The 16,981-nt window shown below is 42.9% G+C and overlaps 1 protein-coding gene across 1 annotated transcript in view; it reads left to right on the top strand.

Moving 5' to 3' along the window:
• The window catches only part of COL6A5 (collagen type VI alpha 5 chain), a 106,921-nt gene that overhangs the window by 14,865 nt on the left and 75,075 nt on the right, over positions 1 to 16,981 (top strand). The window contains exons 2-6 of the mRNA XM_042955874.1: positions 2 to 91; positions 1,288 to 1,890; positions 5,608 to 6,228; positions 11,835 to 12,395; positions 15,480 to 16,034. Of these exons, the coding sequence (XP_042811808.1) occupies positions 31 to 91; positions 1,288 to 1,890; positions 5,608 to 6,228; positions 11,835 to 12,395; positions 15,480 to 16,034 (2,401 nt within the window). The 5' untranslated portion in view covers positions 2 to 30. The remainder of the gene's footprint in view (position 1; positions 92 to 1,287; positions 1,891 to 5,607; positions 6,229 to 11,834; positions 12,396 to 15,479; positions 16,035 to 16,981) is intronic.

The following is a 16,981-nucleotide window of genomic DNA, read 5'->3' as shown; positions in this document are numbered from 1 at the left end:
GAATAAAAGCAAGAAGTCATCACCGACAAAATGAAGATCCTACTACTTATGTTAATCCTTTGGGCTGAAACACTGGCAGATCAGAGTCCAGGTACCAGTATATTCTACGTTTATTGTCATTTAGGAAAAATAAGCATTTTTATGTCCTCACGAACGTTTATTTTAATACATAGAAACAAAGGGTTTATTTGCTTATTCACTAAAAAGTCAAAGTAGACGGCATTGAGTTGTAGCTGGAGGTATGTAATATCAAACGTACTTAATCTCTCAAAGATGACCGAGAGCCATGGGTAAAAGGCATGAATTATGCCACACCTGGCTAGAAGAATTCTAATTATTCAGTGATTTACTTAGGTCCCAGTGTTCCATGTCTCTATGACTCTCATAGAATCAGTGCATTGGTTTTGTAGGTCAGTCTGCATCCTAGGATTTTCTGACAATTTTCTGAGTTACTATTGAAGAGCAGTTGTTAGGCGTTTACTAGCACAGCACAAATTTCCAGCGTGGAAGTGGTTGGCCATGACTGCCTAAGTAGACACTGGGGGCGCCTCCCCTGACCCAAACTCTCTTTATCAGGCTGGCACCCCGTCCCCCACCTTTCCTGGCCCAGCTGCTGTGAATATTGCCTGCAACAGCTCACAGACATGGCCCGCTTTCTGAGGAGAATTGCTCTTAGCTTTCCTAGAGTCAGCTCACGAAGGAGATTGGCTCCGTAGCACTCTGCTCCTTCCCTGCAATTCCTGGGGATGGTCTGCAGCCAATAACTGACCGAGACGAGAATATAGCAGACTGGCCCTCTCGCCTCAGAGAGCGACATGCTCCGGAGTCCTCTCAGATCAGGCAAACATCTGGCGTTGCTCTTCTCCTGCTTCCCCTCGATCAAGCCCCTCCCCCAATCCCTGTCTCCCACCCCCTCCTAAACTCTCCAGCTCAAGACACCTGCTTACTTGATACGGTTTATAAAAGTTACTCTTCGTCCACAGACCACTTTGGGGGTTTTCTTTAGTATAATATCAGAGTTTGGGGTTCCACAACCAAAAAAGAAAAAGATGTTTCTGGTACGGAGTTGAGAAACAAAAGACTTACTGCTTAACTACTAAAAGTCTTCTTGTTTGATGTTTTCACAAAAACCAGTATAGTTTCTGCTGCTTGACCTCCAGAAGACACTTCCCTTGGGATGCTGAGTCACTCATAACTTAGGACATAGTCTCAAATGAGTCCTGGGGTCTAAAATGTAAAGGCTGAACAATCACCTTGTTTAGCTTTGTTGCGATTTTATTTTGACAGAGCCAGGCCCTGAGTTTGCAGATGTCGTGTTTCTGGTGGACAGCTCTGATCACCTGGGAACCAAGTCCTTCCCCTTTGTGAGAACGTTCATCACCAAGATGATCAGCAGTCTCCCCATCGAGGCCCACAAGTACCGCGTGGCCCTGGCTCAGTACAGCGACCGGCTCCACAGTGAGTTCCAGCTGAGCACCTTCAAGAGCAGGAACCCCATGCTGAACCACCTCAAGAAGAACTTCGCCTTCATCGGCGGCTCCCTGCGGATAGGAAACGCTCTCCGGGAGGCCCACAGGACCTTCTTCTCCGGAGCGGCCGGCGGGAGGGACAAGAAGCAGTTTCCCCCGATTCTGGTGGTCCTGGCTTCGGCGGCGTCCGAGGACGACGACGTGGAAGAGGCCTCCAAGGCCCTGCGGGAAGACGGGGTGAGAATCATCTCCGTGGGGCTGCAGGAAGCTTCTGAGGAGGAGATGAAGGCCATGGCCACGGCTCAGTTTCACTTCAACCTTCGGTCGGTCAGGGACCTGAGCGCGTTTTCCCAAAACATGACGCAGATCATCAAGGAAGCGACCCAGTACAGGGACGGAGCGGCAGACGCTGATATGAAAGGTGAGGAAGCCCTGGGTTGAGGATGATGACAGAAGCACTTCCCATAGTGAATAATTACTCGTTTCTGGGTTGGTCCCCTCCTCCCATGAACTGGTGGCACCTTGAGGGCAGAACTGGGAACGTATATTTGTCTCCGTATTCTTTGGGCCTACACTGTGCCCGACAGTGATTTCTATTCTTAGTATTCTATTAGTATTCCACGATTCTATTTCTTAATGATTGAAAAAGTGAAATTCTTCCAGAAAAAGAAGTAAGTTCTGTGCCTGTTCTCTTGGCCCTCGCAGTCCTGGCACAGTGTGAGGCACATAGTAAGTATTCTGAAAACGCCCGTTAGCTAATAACGCAGCGACACTAAACGGGAGCAGTAACTTTAGAATGAGACCAGGCAGAGAACAGGATACCCTCGGTTGTAGAGTAGTGTCTTGAGCCCTACATTTGCTCTGTTGGCTTATCCCCTCCAGCACTATTTTTTCTCCTTACAAGTAAAATCTCTCCAATGAGTATCAGGGCCTGGTAAATCCAGGAGCTTGACTCGTTCCTTCTCTCAGTCATGCAGTCATTTTGTGCCTATATTTTCCACATGTAAAACACACATTTTTTTTTTTCACATTTTCACATTTTCACATTTTTGACATTAGGATGTGTCTTGCAGTAATGCTTTTTTTTTTTTTTTTTTTAATTTCTGAGTGTTGCCATAAATAATAGTATACCTTACGGTAGACTGAATCTTTGAATTGAAGGAATATTGGAAATATTTCGGACAAGGTTATGGCTATGAATAAGGCCAACTAATAGCTCAAGTTGAACTGACTCAGTTCCCTTGCTTATATAATTTAACATCTTCGCTGTCACGTCCCCCAACATAAAATTCTCCTCAACTAATTTTCTGAGAGCCACTAAGAGTTTCTCATGTGGCAGCACAGAGCCTTCCTGTAAGGCTCCATCCATCATCCATGTTGATTGTTGTGTGCACAGCTGCTTGACAGCCACACCTTACTTCAATCATTACAGCTGGTTTCCCTTGGGGGGTGCTGTTTCTAGGTTCTCTCTAAGAACCATCCACCAGAACCACCAGGGGTCACATCTGCATTCCTGTCAGCTCCTGGAAATCCCTGCATTTCACACAGAAATGCAGAAGGCTTCCTTCTCATCTGCTTTCGTTCTTGACCCCCTAGGCCAAAAGGAGGAATACTTATGACCCTGTGACTTATAATGTCTCACGTGAAAAATGCCTTATTTGTGTCTTCAGTGAAGGCCTCAAAGCAGAAGGCTCTTGAATACACATCGTTTACTTGGCAGGTGATCCCAGACAGCATTAGGAAGGAACGAGTAAAACGAGATAGGAAGCTTCCCTTGCAGTGTTGATGAGCAGGCAGAACCAGCCAGTGCACAGCTCCAGGGAGGCACTCAGTAAGTGTGCTAATGACAGACTCCTGCCAGAGTCAGGTAGGAAGGATTTCCAGCAAAATGGATTTTCCTGGTAATAGTAGGAAGTTTATTTCCGTTGTAACATTATAGGGCCAGTGCCCAAGGTGACTAGTTGTTTTTCGTCTATTCGGGTACTTGGGTTAGTGGTGGCTCTTCGGTCTTCGCATATGACCTTCCAAGGCACCCTGGGCCTTGTTATACAGCTGGTGGGCAGGAGAAAATCACTCATGGGAGGGTCTTGTGGGATCAGCTTATTTTTGCTCATGTTTCATTATCCAGATCTCAGTCCCATGGCCACACCTAACTGCAAGTGAGCCTGGGAAGTCAGGTCTAGCTCGCTGCCCAAGAGGAGGAAATGGGTTTTAGTGAGTCCTGCCAAGATTTTAGTGAGTTTTACAAGGTTCTGCCACAGTTAGTGTTGCTCCTGGGACACCAGGGAATCCCTTTCCTTCCACTCCCCTGATCTCTCACTCCTCTTGTCTTGGGGAAATAGCAAGATCTTATGACTTAAGTTCTTCTTTTTTTCAGAGAAGAAACCCTCCTATGATCCTCCATTCTGGAGGCCTTGGAGATCCTTCAGCCCTGTAGGAGGCTGTATAGTCTGTGTTCTGCAGAACAGTGGGGTTTTACCACCTTCTCAGAGGGTTCTGTGTGCTGATTATCCTCCAAATTTACTTCACGGAGTTTTGCAACCGCAAGGTTTTGCTTGATGGGATGCTATCATTGCCATTAGAGGTTAAGGGTAAGACTTCAAACTCTGGCTTGCCTACTAAGGGCCTTGGGTAAGTTATTTAACCTCTGAGCTTCAGTTTCCTTACCTATAAGATGAGAATAATAGTACTTGCCTGGATATGGGTGAGATGGCTTGTATGGCATTTGGAACACAGTTTACTATTATTAGTATCGATAACTATTTGGAAGTGAATACTAACCTGAGTAGGTCATGCTGGGAGTTTGTTTTAGCCAACTATGCGGGTACCTTGGCAGATTTATGAGAATTACTTTTAATTTGGGTTTCACTAGGTACTAGGTACTGGAGGGATAGAGATAAGCAAGACATATCTTCTGGTTTCTAGAGCTCACAATCCTAACGGGTAGCTTTTGGCAAGATTGAGCTTATCTCTTGGCTATACTTTCCACAGATGTAGTTCCTTCCCCTGTGCCTGGAGTAGGTGTTTTCTGTGCTTAGGATGTACTCTTCCCTGGATTCCAGATTCATACAACCAACTGCTTACCTGGTGTCTTCAAAACTGTCCCAAACTTAGCATGTCTCAAATGGTACTCTTGAATCCCCCCCCCTTGCAGCTTCTTCCTATGGTCTTCTCTATCTTGGAAGAAGAGACCACCGATATCCACTCAGTTGTTCGTGCCAAAAACCTAGTTTTTACCACTTCTTTATCTCTTAACACTAGCATCCCATTATCATCAAGGCCTCTCTGTTCTACCTCTAATTCATGTATCAAAACTACCCTGTTGTTCCATCTTACCTGCTATTATCCTTGTCCAACAAACATTGTCTCTTTCCCGAACTAGGGTGATTGTTTCTTAATGGCTATCCCTGAATATCCTCAGCAACTGGGGTGATATTTTAAAGATTTAAATAAGATCCTGTGACTCCCCTATGATTTAGGCCCTTAGTCTCTCTGACCTCATCCATCATTGTTCCCCTCACCGTCACCAGCCACTCTGGGCTTCTTGTTCCCACCTCCTACTGTTCCTTCTGCCAGAATTCCCCTTCCTTCAGAACATGTGGCTGAATCCCCTTCATTCATATCTCAGGCCAAATGTGCTCCTCTTAGAGAGGCCTTCCCTGACTTCTTTGTATCTCAAGTAAGTTAGTCCTCATCCCATGTCCCCAGAACAGTAACTCGATTGACTCACTTGTTTTATTTCCTCATGATGCTTATTACTGTCTGAAATAAGATAACCTAGTTATTTATCCTCCCCATAGAATAGGAGCTTCCTGAAGTCAGAGATATTTCTGTTAACACGTCGCTGCATCCTAGCACTTGAGACGGGTGGTGGTGGAGGGGTTGATAGGACAATTGGTAAGAAGCACTCTTCGGACAGAAGGAACATAATTGCAGAGACTCTGAAGTCCGTCACCTTGTAACTCTTTTCAGCATTTTAACTGGTGTTCATTCAAAGAAAACAGTGCTAACCACATCTGTCATGACTGCCTCCATTTTCACCAATGCCTTTTGACAATCTGTAAAGTGCCTTTCTCACTCTGGGCCAGTGGTTTGTACTCATCCTCCTACTTTTTCTCTTTCCCTATTCCCTTCGCAGTGACCTGTCAGAGAGATTCATTAGCTGACCTCATGTTCCTGGTGGATGAGTCAGTGGGCACCAGACAAAACTTAAGGAACCTGCAGAATTTCCTGAGGAATATTACTGCCTCCATGGATGTGAGGTTCAGCTGCACGCGCCTCGGGCTTATGAGTTACAGTGATAGAGCAGAGACTATTTCTTTTCTAAAATCAAACATAACCCAGGATGAATTTCAGCAGCAAATCCAGAAGCTTTCTCTCCGGACGGGGAAAGCCAATGCTGGTGCTGCCATTGAGAAGATGAGACTAGAAGCCTTTTCAGAGTCTGCTGGCAGCAGAAGGGCAGAGGGGGTGCCTCAGATCGCAGTCTTGGTCACTCACAGACCCTCAGAGGACACGGTACGTGATGCCGCACTGCGGCTTCGGATGCAGGACGTGACTGTGTTTGCCGTGAACATCCAAGGGGCGGACGACACCCAGTTAGAAGAAATAGTGTCTTACCCCCCGAGACAGATGGTTTCCGTGCTCAAGTCCTATGCCGACTTGGAAACTTACAGTAAGAAATTCCAGAAAAAGCTGCGGAATGAAATTTGGTCCCAAATTTCTACTCGTGCTGAGCGAGTGGACCTTGACAAAACTGGTAAGTTGTTAAAAAATACTTTTCTTGTTATTAAAGTACTATGAGTAGTGGCCTAGGGCAAGGGCAGGAGCGAGAACTGACTGTACTTGGCTAAGGGAACATGAGTAGTTAGGAAAATGTTCCAAGACTAGATTTTGGTTGTGCTGGCAAAACTTGATGAATTTACCAAAAATCATTGAAAGATTACAACGCGTGAATTCTTCAGCGTGTAAATCGTACCGCAATTAAATGTAAAAAAATAATAGGTGTTAGTTAAAAAATAGTTTGATAGTATTGATGAACATGAAGAAAATAAAATCATCTGTAATCCTATCATCCAGACAAAACCATTTTAACGTTTATTTCTCATGTCATTTAGTTTCTTCTCCTTCTCTATGCTACGTACACACAAGCACACACACGTATGTTTTTCAAAGGTAGCGTAGCCTTGTATATGTTAGTGCTGTTCGGCAGAACTTTCCGTGGCGATGGAAATGTTCTCCATCTGTGATGTCCAGTAAGGCAGTCACTAGCCATGTGTGACTGTTGAGCACTTGAAATGTGGCTAGTGTAACAGAAGATCTGAAATTCAAATTTAATTTAATTTGAACTCACTTTATTTTTTTATTTTTATTTTTTTTTAATTTTTGTTTTAACGTTTATTTATTTTTGAGACAGAGAGAGACAGAGCATGAACAGGGGTGGGGCAGAGAGAGAGGGAGACACAGAATCTGAAACAGGCTCCAGGCTCTGAGTTGTCAGCACAGAGCCCGACGCGGGGCTCGAACTCACGGACCGTGAGATCATGACCTGAGCCGAAGTCGGACGCTTAACCGACTGAGCCACCCAGGCGCCCCGATTTGAACTCATTTTAGTTTTGATAGCCACATGTGGCTGATGGCTGCTGTATCAGTGCAGGAATATACTGTTGGGTAACTTGTATCAGTCACAGTTACATCTGGGTGTGACTAACAGAAATAAAAACAGCAGTGGTTTAATCGGGATAAAACTGTTTTTTCTGTTGCACAATAAGTCCTAAGGTAGGTAGACACAGCTGGTACACCACAGAGTCAGAGACCCTGTCTCTTTCGACATTATTGTTTTTATTTATTTATTTATTTTTTGTTTATTTATTTATTTATTTATTGCTGTTTGTGGTTTTTAACTCCCAGGAACATAGTCCAAGATCATTGCTCTAGGCATCCCACTCACATCCAGCAAGCAAGAACGAGAAAAGAGAAGGAAGAGGTCAGGCTTCCATTTCCTTTTCTTCAAAGATATTTCCAGAAATTACACACATCATTTCTGCTTACATCCCAACGGCCAGAACTTGGTCACGTGTCGCACCTAAATTGTAATTTGGCAGCATTCGCATGGAAAAGAATTGTAATCTTCCAATGACATTGAAGGCTAATTTTAAACTCATCCTGGGCTGGCCCTGGATTTTCTGTGGCCCGTATACGTAGCAGCAAGAAACAAGTCCTCTGTTACCTCCTAAGTGACATGTGGGGAAGCTGCTCAGAGTGGCAGTGACCTTGGTCTAGTATGAACTATTAGGGCATAGGGGGGATGTGTAGTGTGGCCTCTCTTAGAGATTTTGAAATGATGTAACCAAAAAAGGGTCACATTTATTTTTGTTACAGAAATTCTAAATGGGGGTGCCTGGGTGACAGTCAGTTAAGTGTCCAACTTTGGTTCAGGTTATGATCTCATGGTTCGTGGGTTCGAGCGCCTGTGTTGGGCTCTGTGCTGACAGCTAAGAGCCTAGAACCTGTTTCGGATTCTCTGTCTCCCTCTCTCTCTCTGCCCTTCCCCTGCTTGTGCGCGTGCTCGCTCTCTCTCTCTCTCTCTCAAAAATACAAAATAAACATTAAAAAAAATTAAAAAAAGAAATTCTAAATGGGAAGGTATGGGACCAAGGCTAATGGCAAGGGCCATCCAAGGGGGATAACTATCCTCCATAAGGCCTCCAGTAGATGGCTTCTTGTTAATTCAATGGCTCTCAAATATTGGTACTTGACTCAGGTTGGGTTCCTCAGAAGTAGATGCCAGGCAAGGATTCATGTGAAATGGATAGATTTTGATTAGAAAATATATCCAGGGAAAACTGGAGATTGGTAGGAAAGGGAGAGTTGGGACCAGGAGGGGAAGGACGATAAGCCAAGTTCCCTGGAGTTCAATTCCACAGGGCCATCCTAGGGACAATGTGGGTTAAACCTTAGAATTGCTCCTGTCAGGGGGCAGTGCAGCTAGAGAATTTATATTCCAGCACATGAGAGAATGTAAATTTCCAGGCACTTCTTCAAGCCCCTGGCAAGAGGGTTCCAGGAACCTGAGAGCAACCCACCCATAAACAGCCCTAGGTACTAGCCGTTAGAGAGAAAGCCCTGGGAGCCAGTGGGCACAAATGCGGTGAAGGGCTTGAGGGGATACAGGCTAAGCACCAACAGCATCTGCTGTAAACTTACCAGAGTGTCCTGGGGAAGTTTATCACTAATTCATTGGCCCAAGCCCTACCCGAAACCTAATGAATTAGTGTCAGAGTAGGGCCTGGGCACTTGCATTTTAGTACGCCGCCCTTTGAACTTCTGTTAGCAGTGTTTAAGAACCTCAACCTTAGAGAATTTGCCATGGTCTGGAGTGTGGTGGCCGGCTTTGTAGTTTCAGAACGGTAAAACACAGAGAACCAATCTACATTGACTTCGTTACTGTATCCACCACATCTGTCACTTAGTGGGCATCCAGTTTTTTAAAATCAAACTTCATTGAATCAAGGAGACGCTCACATTAATCAAACCAAGAGACTGATGTATAGAAAAAAGAGTGATGGCGGGGCGCCTGGGTGGCTCAGTCGGTTAAGCGTCCGACTTCGGCTCAGGTCATGATCTCGCGGTCCGTGAGTTCGAGCCCCGCATTGGGCTCTGGGCTGACGGCTCAGAGCCTGGAGCCTGTTTCAGATTCTGTGTCTCCCTCTCTCTCTGACCCTCCCCTGCTCATGCTCTGTCTCTCTCTGTCTCAAAAATAAATAGAACGTTAAAAAAAATTAAAAAAAAATAAAGTCAAATATTCAGGGGCACCTGGGTGGCTCAGTTGGTTAAGCATCCAACTTCGGCCCAGGTCATGATCTCAGAGTTCGTGGGTTCGAGCCCCGCGGCGGACTTTGTGCTGACAGCTCAGAGCCTGGAGCCTGCTTCAGATTATGTATCTCCCTCTCTCTCTGCCCATCCCTGCTTGCTTGCTCGCTCTCTAAAAAATAAGTAAACATTAAAAAAAAAGAATAAAATAAAATATTTTAAAAAATAAAGTCAAATATATAGAGTTCTCTCTCTGTCTCTCTGTATAACTGTACAGGTGAGACCTTGGACCAGGGGACACATTCTTCTTCGACATTGTCTAGCCAAACATTTTGTGATAATGACAGTATTCTGTATTTACACTGTTGGATATGATAGGTATTAGCCACTTGGGGCTGTTAATCACTTGAAATATAGCTAGTGCAACTAAAGAGCTGATTTTTGAATTTTATTTAATTTTAAGTAGTTCCAGTTTACCTTTTAATAGTAATATCTGACTAGTAGCTAGTATATTGGACAACACAATTCTAGGGGGGTTGCATGGGCATTGCCTTGGTTGCCCACTGTGACTCATATTGTTTTCCTCCTTCATTGCTGATCACCACTATCTTTCTTCTGGAGAACACCTCATTCTTCTTCATTAGATTTATATAAATCAATCTATCTTTATTGATATCAGGTTTTGCTGGCCTGGGATCAACCCTGTCTTTTGCAGATAACTGCTTATCTTCCTCCTAATATTTTATATGTCAATTTCATAGTTTAATTCTCAGGTCCAAACTTATTTCCAGTATTTCTGATTTCTTAGGGACCAACTCCCCATAGCCTAAAGTAGTGTCAATAGCTATAAATTACCAAAAAGCTGTGAATAAAGAAACTATTTCTGAAATACCTAAATAGTCTTGTATTTTAAGGATCTTTCAACACATTCAACCAGATAACTGTGTAAATAATCTAAATTTTTAAATTATGCTTTTTCTCCTACCCAATTGCAATGAGTAAATTGATAGAGTTATAAATAGACTATTAGTAAAGTTAAAGCATGTTTTACTTTGTTCCAGGGCTTTAAGAAAGGAAGAAACATTGAGGAAGGAACAAGAAAGGAAGGAAGGAACATTGAGAGTGTATTTATTTATTTATTTGATATTTATTTTTGAGAGAGAGAGAGAGTACACATCTGAGCAGAGAAGGGAAAGGCAGGGCAGAGAGAGAGACAGAGGGAGACAGAGGATTTGAAGCAGGCTCCATGGTCATAGCAGAGAGCCCGACACAGGGCTCGAACCCATGAGCCGCGAGATGATGACCTGAGCCGAAGTTGGATGCTCAACTGACTAAACCACCCAGAGTCCTTTTATTTAAAATTTTTGGTTGAAATCTTGCGATGGACCAGGCATACTGGGTAGAAGCAGAGAAGTTGACAATCTCTGCCCTCATGGGGACACTCTGGCAGGAAGCAGTCTGTGCTCATGAAAAAATGAGTAAGATAACTTAAAGAAGTATGGCTATCATAAAGAAAATAGAGAGTAATAGGGTAGATGATGACCAATGTGCTTTAGCTAGAGGGGAAGAGAATGCCTTTTTGAAGAACTGACATTTGAGTTGGTATATCCATGATGAGATAAGAAGGAATCAGCTATGTGAATGTTTAGGGAGAAGAATATTCCAGCAAGAGAGAGGAGGGCAAGTACAAAAGCCCTGGGGCACATTCAGAGTACAGAAAGCAGCCTGGCGTGGTTGGAACACAGCGAGTAAGATGAAGAATTGCTCGAAATAGGGTCTGAGAGAAAAACAGGGAGGAAGTTCAGGCCAGATTTATATTTTTAAGTTCTAAATGCAATGATAAACCATATAAGTAGGAGAGTAATATGATCCGGCTCTAGTTTAAAAAAACTTTTTTAATGTTTGTTTATTTTTGAGACAGAGAGAGATAGATCATGAATGGGGGAGGGTCAGAGAGAGAGGGAGACACAGAATCTGAAGCAGGCTCCAGGCTCTGAACTGTCAGTACAGAGCCCAATGCGGGGCTCAAACTCACAGACCGTGAGATCATGACCTGAGCCGAAGTCAGATGCTCAACCGACTGAGCCACCCAGGTGGCCCTGGCTCTAGTTTTAAATATAGTGTTCTAGTTGCTCTGGGGAAAAGAGGATATTGAGGAAGTAAGAGAAGCAGGTCCTCTCCTCCATTGCATTTCTCGGGAAATGATAAGGCATAAACTGTCTGAAAAGGCAGGTGTCAATACTATACAAACAATTTAACTTACAGCCTGGAGACTTGGGAATCTGGTCCTGCCTTTTAATTAACTGGCAGATGACCTTAGACAAAGTACTAGGTGTCACTCTGTTGCAATTTCCCACCAGGTTGTTGTGAATTTCAAAGGAGAAAATGGGCATGAACAGGCTCGATGAAGCAGGCAGTCTCTGGGTAAATGATGAAGAGTTCTCATTCTCCAGAACCTTCACAGCCTCATGTTCCTCTACAAACCCTCTTGCAAACTTCTCTCCAGATATTTCTGTAATTAACGAAGAATGCATTTTCCACATTTTTTTTCAGGCTGTGTGGATACAAAAGAGGCTGATATCTATTTCCTCATCGATGGCTCAACTAGCATAAACAGAACGGGGTTTGAGCAGATGAAGGAATTTATTTTGGCAGTGACAGAAATGTTCAGCATTGGCCCAGACAAAGTCCAAGTTGGAGCTGTACAGTATTCAGATAAGATAAAAGTGGAGTTTCACATCAATGACAATTCTAATAATGTGGATTTAAGAAAGGGTGTTTTGAACATCAAGCAACTCAACGGCAACACAGATACTGGGAAAGCCCTGGATTTCATGCTGCAAATAATAAAAGAGGGAAAGAAGCGTAGGACAAGCAGTGTTCCCAATTATCTCATTGTGCTGACTGATGGGAAGTCCAGGGATGAAGTCCTGAAGCCTGCTGAGAGATTAAGGGCTGAACAAATCACCATTCATGCGGTTGGCATTGGGGAGGCTAACAAAGAAGAACTCCAACAAATTGCTGGGGAGGAAGAAAGGGTTAACTTTGGGCAGAACTTTGATTCTTTAAAGAGAATAAAAAATGAAGTTGTTCGCAGAATCTGCACTGAAAAAGGTGAGCAAAACAAAGAAGGCTTTATTCTCTGCACCCTCATGGGTTGCTTCCTACAGGCTGATAGCCAGGCTGAGACCAGGAGTGATGTGACCAGTTTTCTGGTTAACATTGTTGCTAACTTCCTTCCTCACCACGGAGGATTCAGCCCCTTACTTTAAACCAGTTGACAAGATTGGAGAAGCCCTCCACAGACAGATGCCCTGAGGCCATCTTGGGGGTCATAAGCAGGAAGGTTGCTAAGAGTATTGTGGCCTTGACAAAGCCCACCAGTATGGCATGTAAGAGAGTGTGTGTGTGTGTGTGTGTGTGTGTGTGTGTGCACTAATTGAAGCAGATGAGCACATGGAAAGAAAATGGGCTCTGGCTTTGAGTAGGTTAGGATTCAACCACTTTCCTGCTTGACCTTCAGACTTCCTCATCTATAAAGCAAGGGTAACACCTACATCCTAGAATCCTTATAGGTTTAGCATAATAAACATCAACCATCATTCCTCTATTATGAATGCTTATCTAGTACACATATAACAATTGTTTATTTTTATCTGTACCAGAAACACATATTTGCATTTTCGTTCAGGCTAAAATTACGTAAGTAAAGTTAGGAAGAACAATTTGCAAATACCTGTACCCGATCGTGATGCCTCTTATTAGGAGCAGCGACTTACTAACTGAATATGGTATGTGTTGGTTTGCTAATATTAGCACATGAAAATTTTGTCTGCTGAGAGGCATGTTACCTTACTGGTTAAGATAAAGGATGCTGGAGTCAATGAGGTAAAGTTCAAACCCCAGCTATATTAGCTGTGGACCTTGAATAGTTCACTTACTATCCACCTGCCTTAATCCCTGAGGGTAGGCCTAGCTTCCAGGTGAAGCTTGAAGGTGATAAGGCATGTGGAACACTTAGAAAAATGCACGTGGGCATTCAGTGCTACATAAAAATTAGCTATTGCACAAGTTGGCTAAATTCACTGCTGAGAAAAAGAGAAGGATTCCCATTTATTTGAACTTACAAAAGTGAACATTCTGGAATGTTGTGAGTCACTAAAATCCAAAGATAAATCAGCAGAGCTCACAGCAAAATCCTAAATCACATTATTGTTCGTTGTTCACCCTGTTACAGACAGTAGTAGAGTTGGGTCTTCAGGATGCTCTAGAAAGAGTACAAGAGTAAAAAGTTCCCCAGAATTTCCTGGGGATGACGCAAAGAAAAGTAAAAGGGTTCCAGGAAACATAAAGTAGATTGTATCTCGGTCACTCCGAGGGAGACAGCCCTGGGCCAATCTGAGGAGGTACGGCACATCTCCTGTAGGTCAGGGGGTTGCACTTGAGGTGCCTGAACACTGGCACACCTGGAAGAGGAGACAAGCTGTGGACAAGGAGATGATCCATAAGATGGTGAACAGGGAGAGGCAGGAAAGCTAAGGAACCAAAGCCTTCGGGCCTAGAAAAACACTGACTAGTTTCAGGGCAGATGCAGACGGAATGAGACACATTGTACCTATTGCTTAGGGGACAAGATAAGAGGCCATAACAAAAAGATCCCAAACTACACAACACAGAATATTATTTCTGTCTTGCATAACAGTCCAGGGGGAGCAGGGTGCAGATTTAGCAGAGAGGCTCTTGCAGGCTCAGCATATAGCTCCCATCTTTAGGTCAATGGTGAAGCTCCGGTTCTCTTCACCTTGCACTTGTGGAAAGGGAGAAAGAGCCAGGGGAGCCCATCACACTGCCCTGTTTTAATGTTAAGACCCAGAAGTGGCCAAATCACTTCTGCTCCTGTCTATTGGCAAAATGTAGTCACAGGGCCACATCTGCTTCGAGGAAGGCTAGAAAAGTGATACTTACCTGGACAGTCATCTGTCTAGCTGAAATTATATCAGCATGGAAGAATGGGAGACCAGATATTAGAGGACAGGAAATAATCTTGTCACAAGCAGATCTAAGGGGGTATACCAAACCACATGTAAAAGTCTACTCCTTTTACACGTTTCATGGAGGAGAGGCTTCCACACTTCATAGCAGTGGGGCCTTGCCAAGGCCACAAACATCTTTAATGACCTCTCTATATATGACTTTCAAGATGGCCTCAGTCAGCTTGGATCTTACATGGTGGCTTTAATGCTCCCTGGTTGTCCTTACACAGGTTATTAAAAAATAATAAGCATTGTCTTATTCCTCTTTGACTAATGCTAATTGTTCATTTTCAAATAGTATGGGATAGACTCTGTGAGAGTTAAGGGAAGGACTGCTAAGAGAATGGCAGTGATAGCAGGTAGAGCAAAGGGTTAAGACTAAGGAGATACATGCTAATGACAATATATTTGCATTGTATACACACACATCTGTATCATGAATTAATAACACCATTTTTTTTTATGGCTTATAGAAATTGGTCTTCTGTGCGCGCGCACACACACACACACACACATATATGTCCATTTCTAACCAGTAGAAAATCTACAAACTTTAGGTATAAAGGAATGATCCTTTATTTATACATCCATGTTGAATGGATATGTGCTTACTAATGTACTTACTATTTCTAGTAAAAGTTTTTCACCCCGGTTTCTAATACTGATTCATAGTGTTTATCAAATCACTGTAAGTTATCCCAGAAAATAAGGCTGTGTAAAGATTGCTTAGAATTTTTTGTTTCAAGATTATACATAAAACCCAGAAATATTAGTCCTATGGGCATAGGGAATTGATTACCTTTTCTCTTATTCCTTTTTTTGATCACCATCACATCCTTTAACACATAACCTGATACTTGGCATTTCATACACCTCAAGAATTATGAATGAATGAACTATGCATAAATGAATGATGCATGGGTGAATGAATATACACTTTGGAAGTTGCATTTTCTCTTAAAACTTGTTGGATAATATTCAGTAGATTTCTGAGTCTGGGTCCTGGTCAACAGGCCTCTACTATAGAAGCAGATAAAATTTTCAAATACAATAGCAGGTGTTTGAGTTAAGTTTTGATGTTTTCTGACTAATGCATTTCTTTCTTGCTTGCTGCTTCTCTGTGTTTTGAAAATTATATCAACCTGGTCTCTTTGACAACGCGCAGGATGTGAAGACATGAAGGCTGACATCATGTTTCTGGTGGACAGTTCTGGCAGTATTGGGTATGAAAATTTTGGAAAAATGAAAACCTTCATGAAAAATCTATCAGCAAAGATTAAAATTGGTCCAGACAAAACTCAGATTGGTGTCGTTCAGTTCAGTAATTATAATCAGGAAGAATTCCAGCTTAATAAATACTTTACACAAAAAGAAATTTCTGATGCAGTAGACAGAATGTCTTACATCAACAGTAACACTTTGACTGGAAGTGCACTAACCTTTGTAGCTCAATACTTCACCCCCACCAAGGGGGCCCGTGTTGGGGTCAAAAAGTTTCTTATCCTCATCACGGATGGAGAAGCACAAGATTCTGTGAGAGAACCTGCTAAAGCACTACGGGACAGTGGTGTCATCATCTTCTCCGTGGGAGTATATGGCGCCAACAGGATGGAGCTGGAGGAGATCAGTGGGGATGGCAAGCTGGTCTTCCAAGTTGAGAACTTTGATGATCTAAATGCAATAGAAAGCGAACTCATTTTTCGTGTATGTGCTCTCCACGGTAAGTGACATTGTTACTCTTCAGGACTCAAGGGCATGAGCTGTTGACTTCATGGGATGAGCAGTGGGCTGTACCACGGGCTTGGACTGTATCTGGACTTTAGTGTTAAGTTTCAGTCTTGTCTTGTCTGTGTTGTGGAAACACCTGTAACCTCCAGGGATATTCCAGTTTAACAATTTTGCCCTCTAGTTTGGCAACAAAATAGTCTGGCTGTGGTGACTTCAAGTATATTCCCACAGGTTCTCAGAATTTCTTATCGAGCTTCCACATTTTTAACTACGTCCATACCTAGATTTTTCAGAGCCAATTTTTAATCTCAAATGATTCCCCAGAATTGTTCCTGGCCTACCAATAACCAGTGTCAACTAGTAAATAATTAGAGAAACAAATTCATCTTCCTCTTAGTTAAATTAAATCCAATGTCCTAAGCATAACCCCCTAAATATCCCCTGTATTTTAAAGATATAGTGTGTACTTTCATTCTTTTGCATTTTTCTTCTTCACCACTATCAGAGAGATATTTTACATTTGCTTTTTCATGTGTCTATAGCTTTAGAAAATTTCAAGTTGTTACTTTTTAAAAATGATTGCTTGAGATCATTTTATCTCACGAACTGTCGTACTTTAAAACTTGTGTTGAGCAAATCTTCAGTTTGAGTCCATCAACTTTAATGGCTCTTAATAGAGAAGTTGCTATAAATACACATGTCAGACTAAAAACACCTGTGCTTTTAAATCTACCACGTGCTGTTACCTGTTTTATGGGTACCACTAAGAGAACATGCTGAAGTATTAGTAAATTTGTTGTATGTTGTTCCCCTAGCAACATAGAGACCTTTGGACTATATTATTCAGAATTATGTGTGAGAAATCTTTACAAAGGTAACAAACAAAATGTCTTGGCCTAAGTCTGAGTTTTAGACAGTGGCGCTGTGAGTTCTCTCTTA

This window comes from Panthera leo, chromosome C2 (genome assembly GCF_018350215.1).
Source record: "Panthera leo isolate Ple1 chromosome C2, P.leo_Ple1_pat1.1, whole genome shotgun sequence".
NCBI classification, from domain to species: Eukaryota; Metazoa; Chordata; class Mammalia; order Carnivora; family Felidae; genus Panthera; species Panthera leo.
The sequence above is the reverse complement of the archived record's forward strand: the minus strand, read 5'-3'. Positions and strand labels throughout refer to the sequence as shown.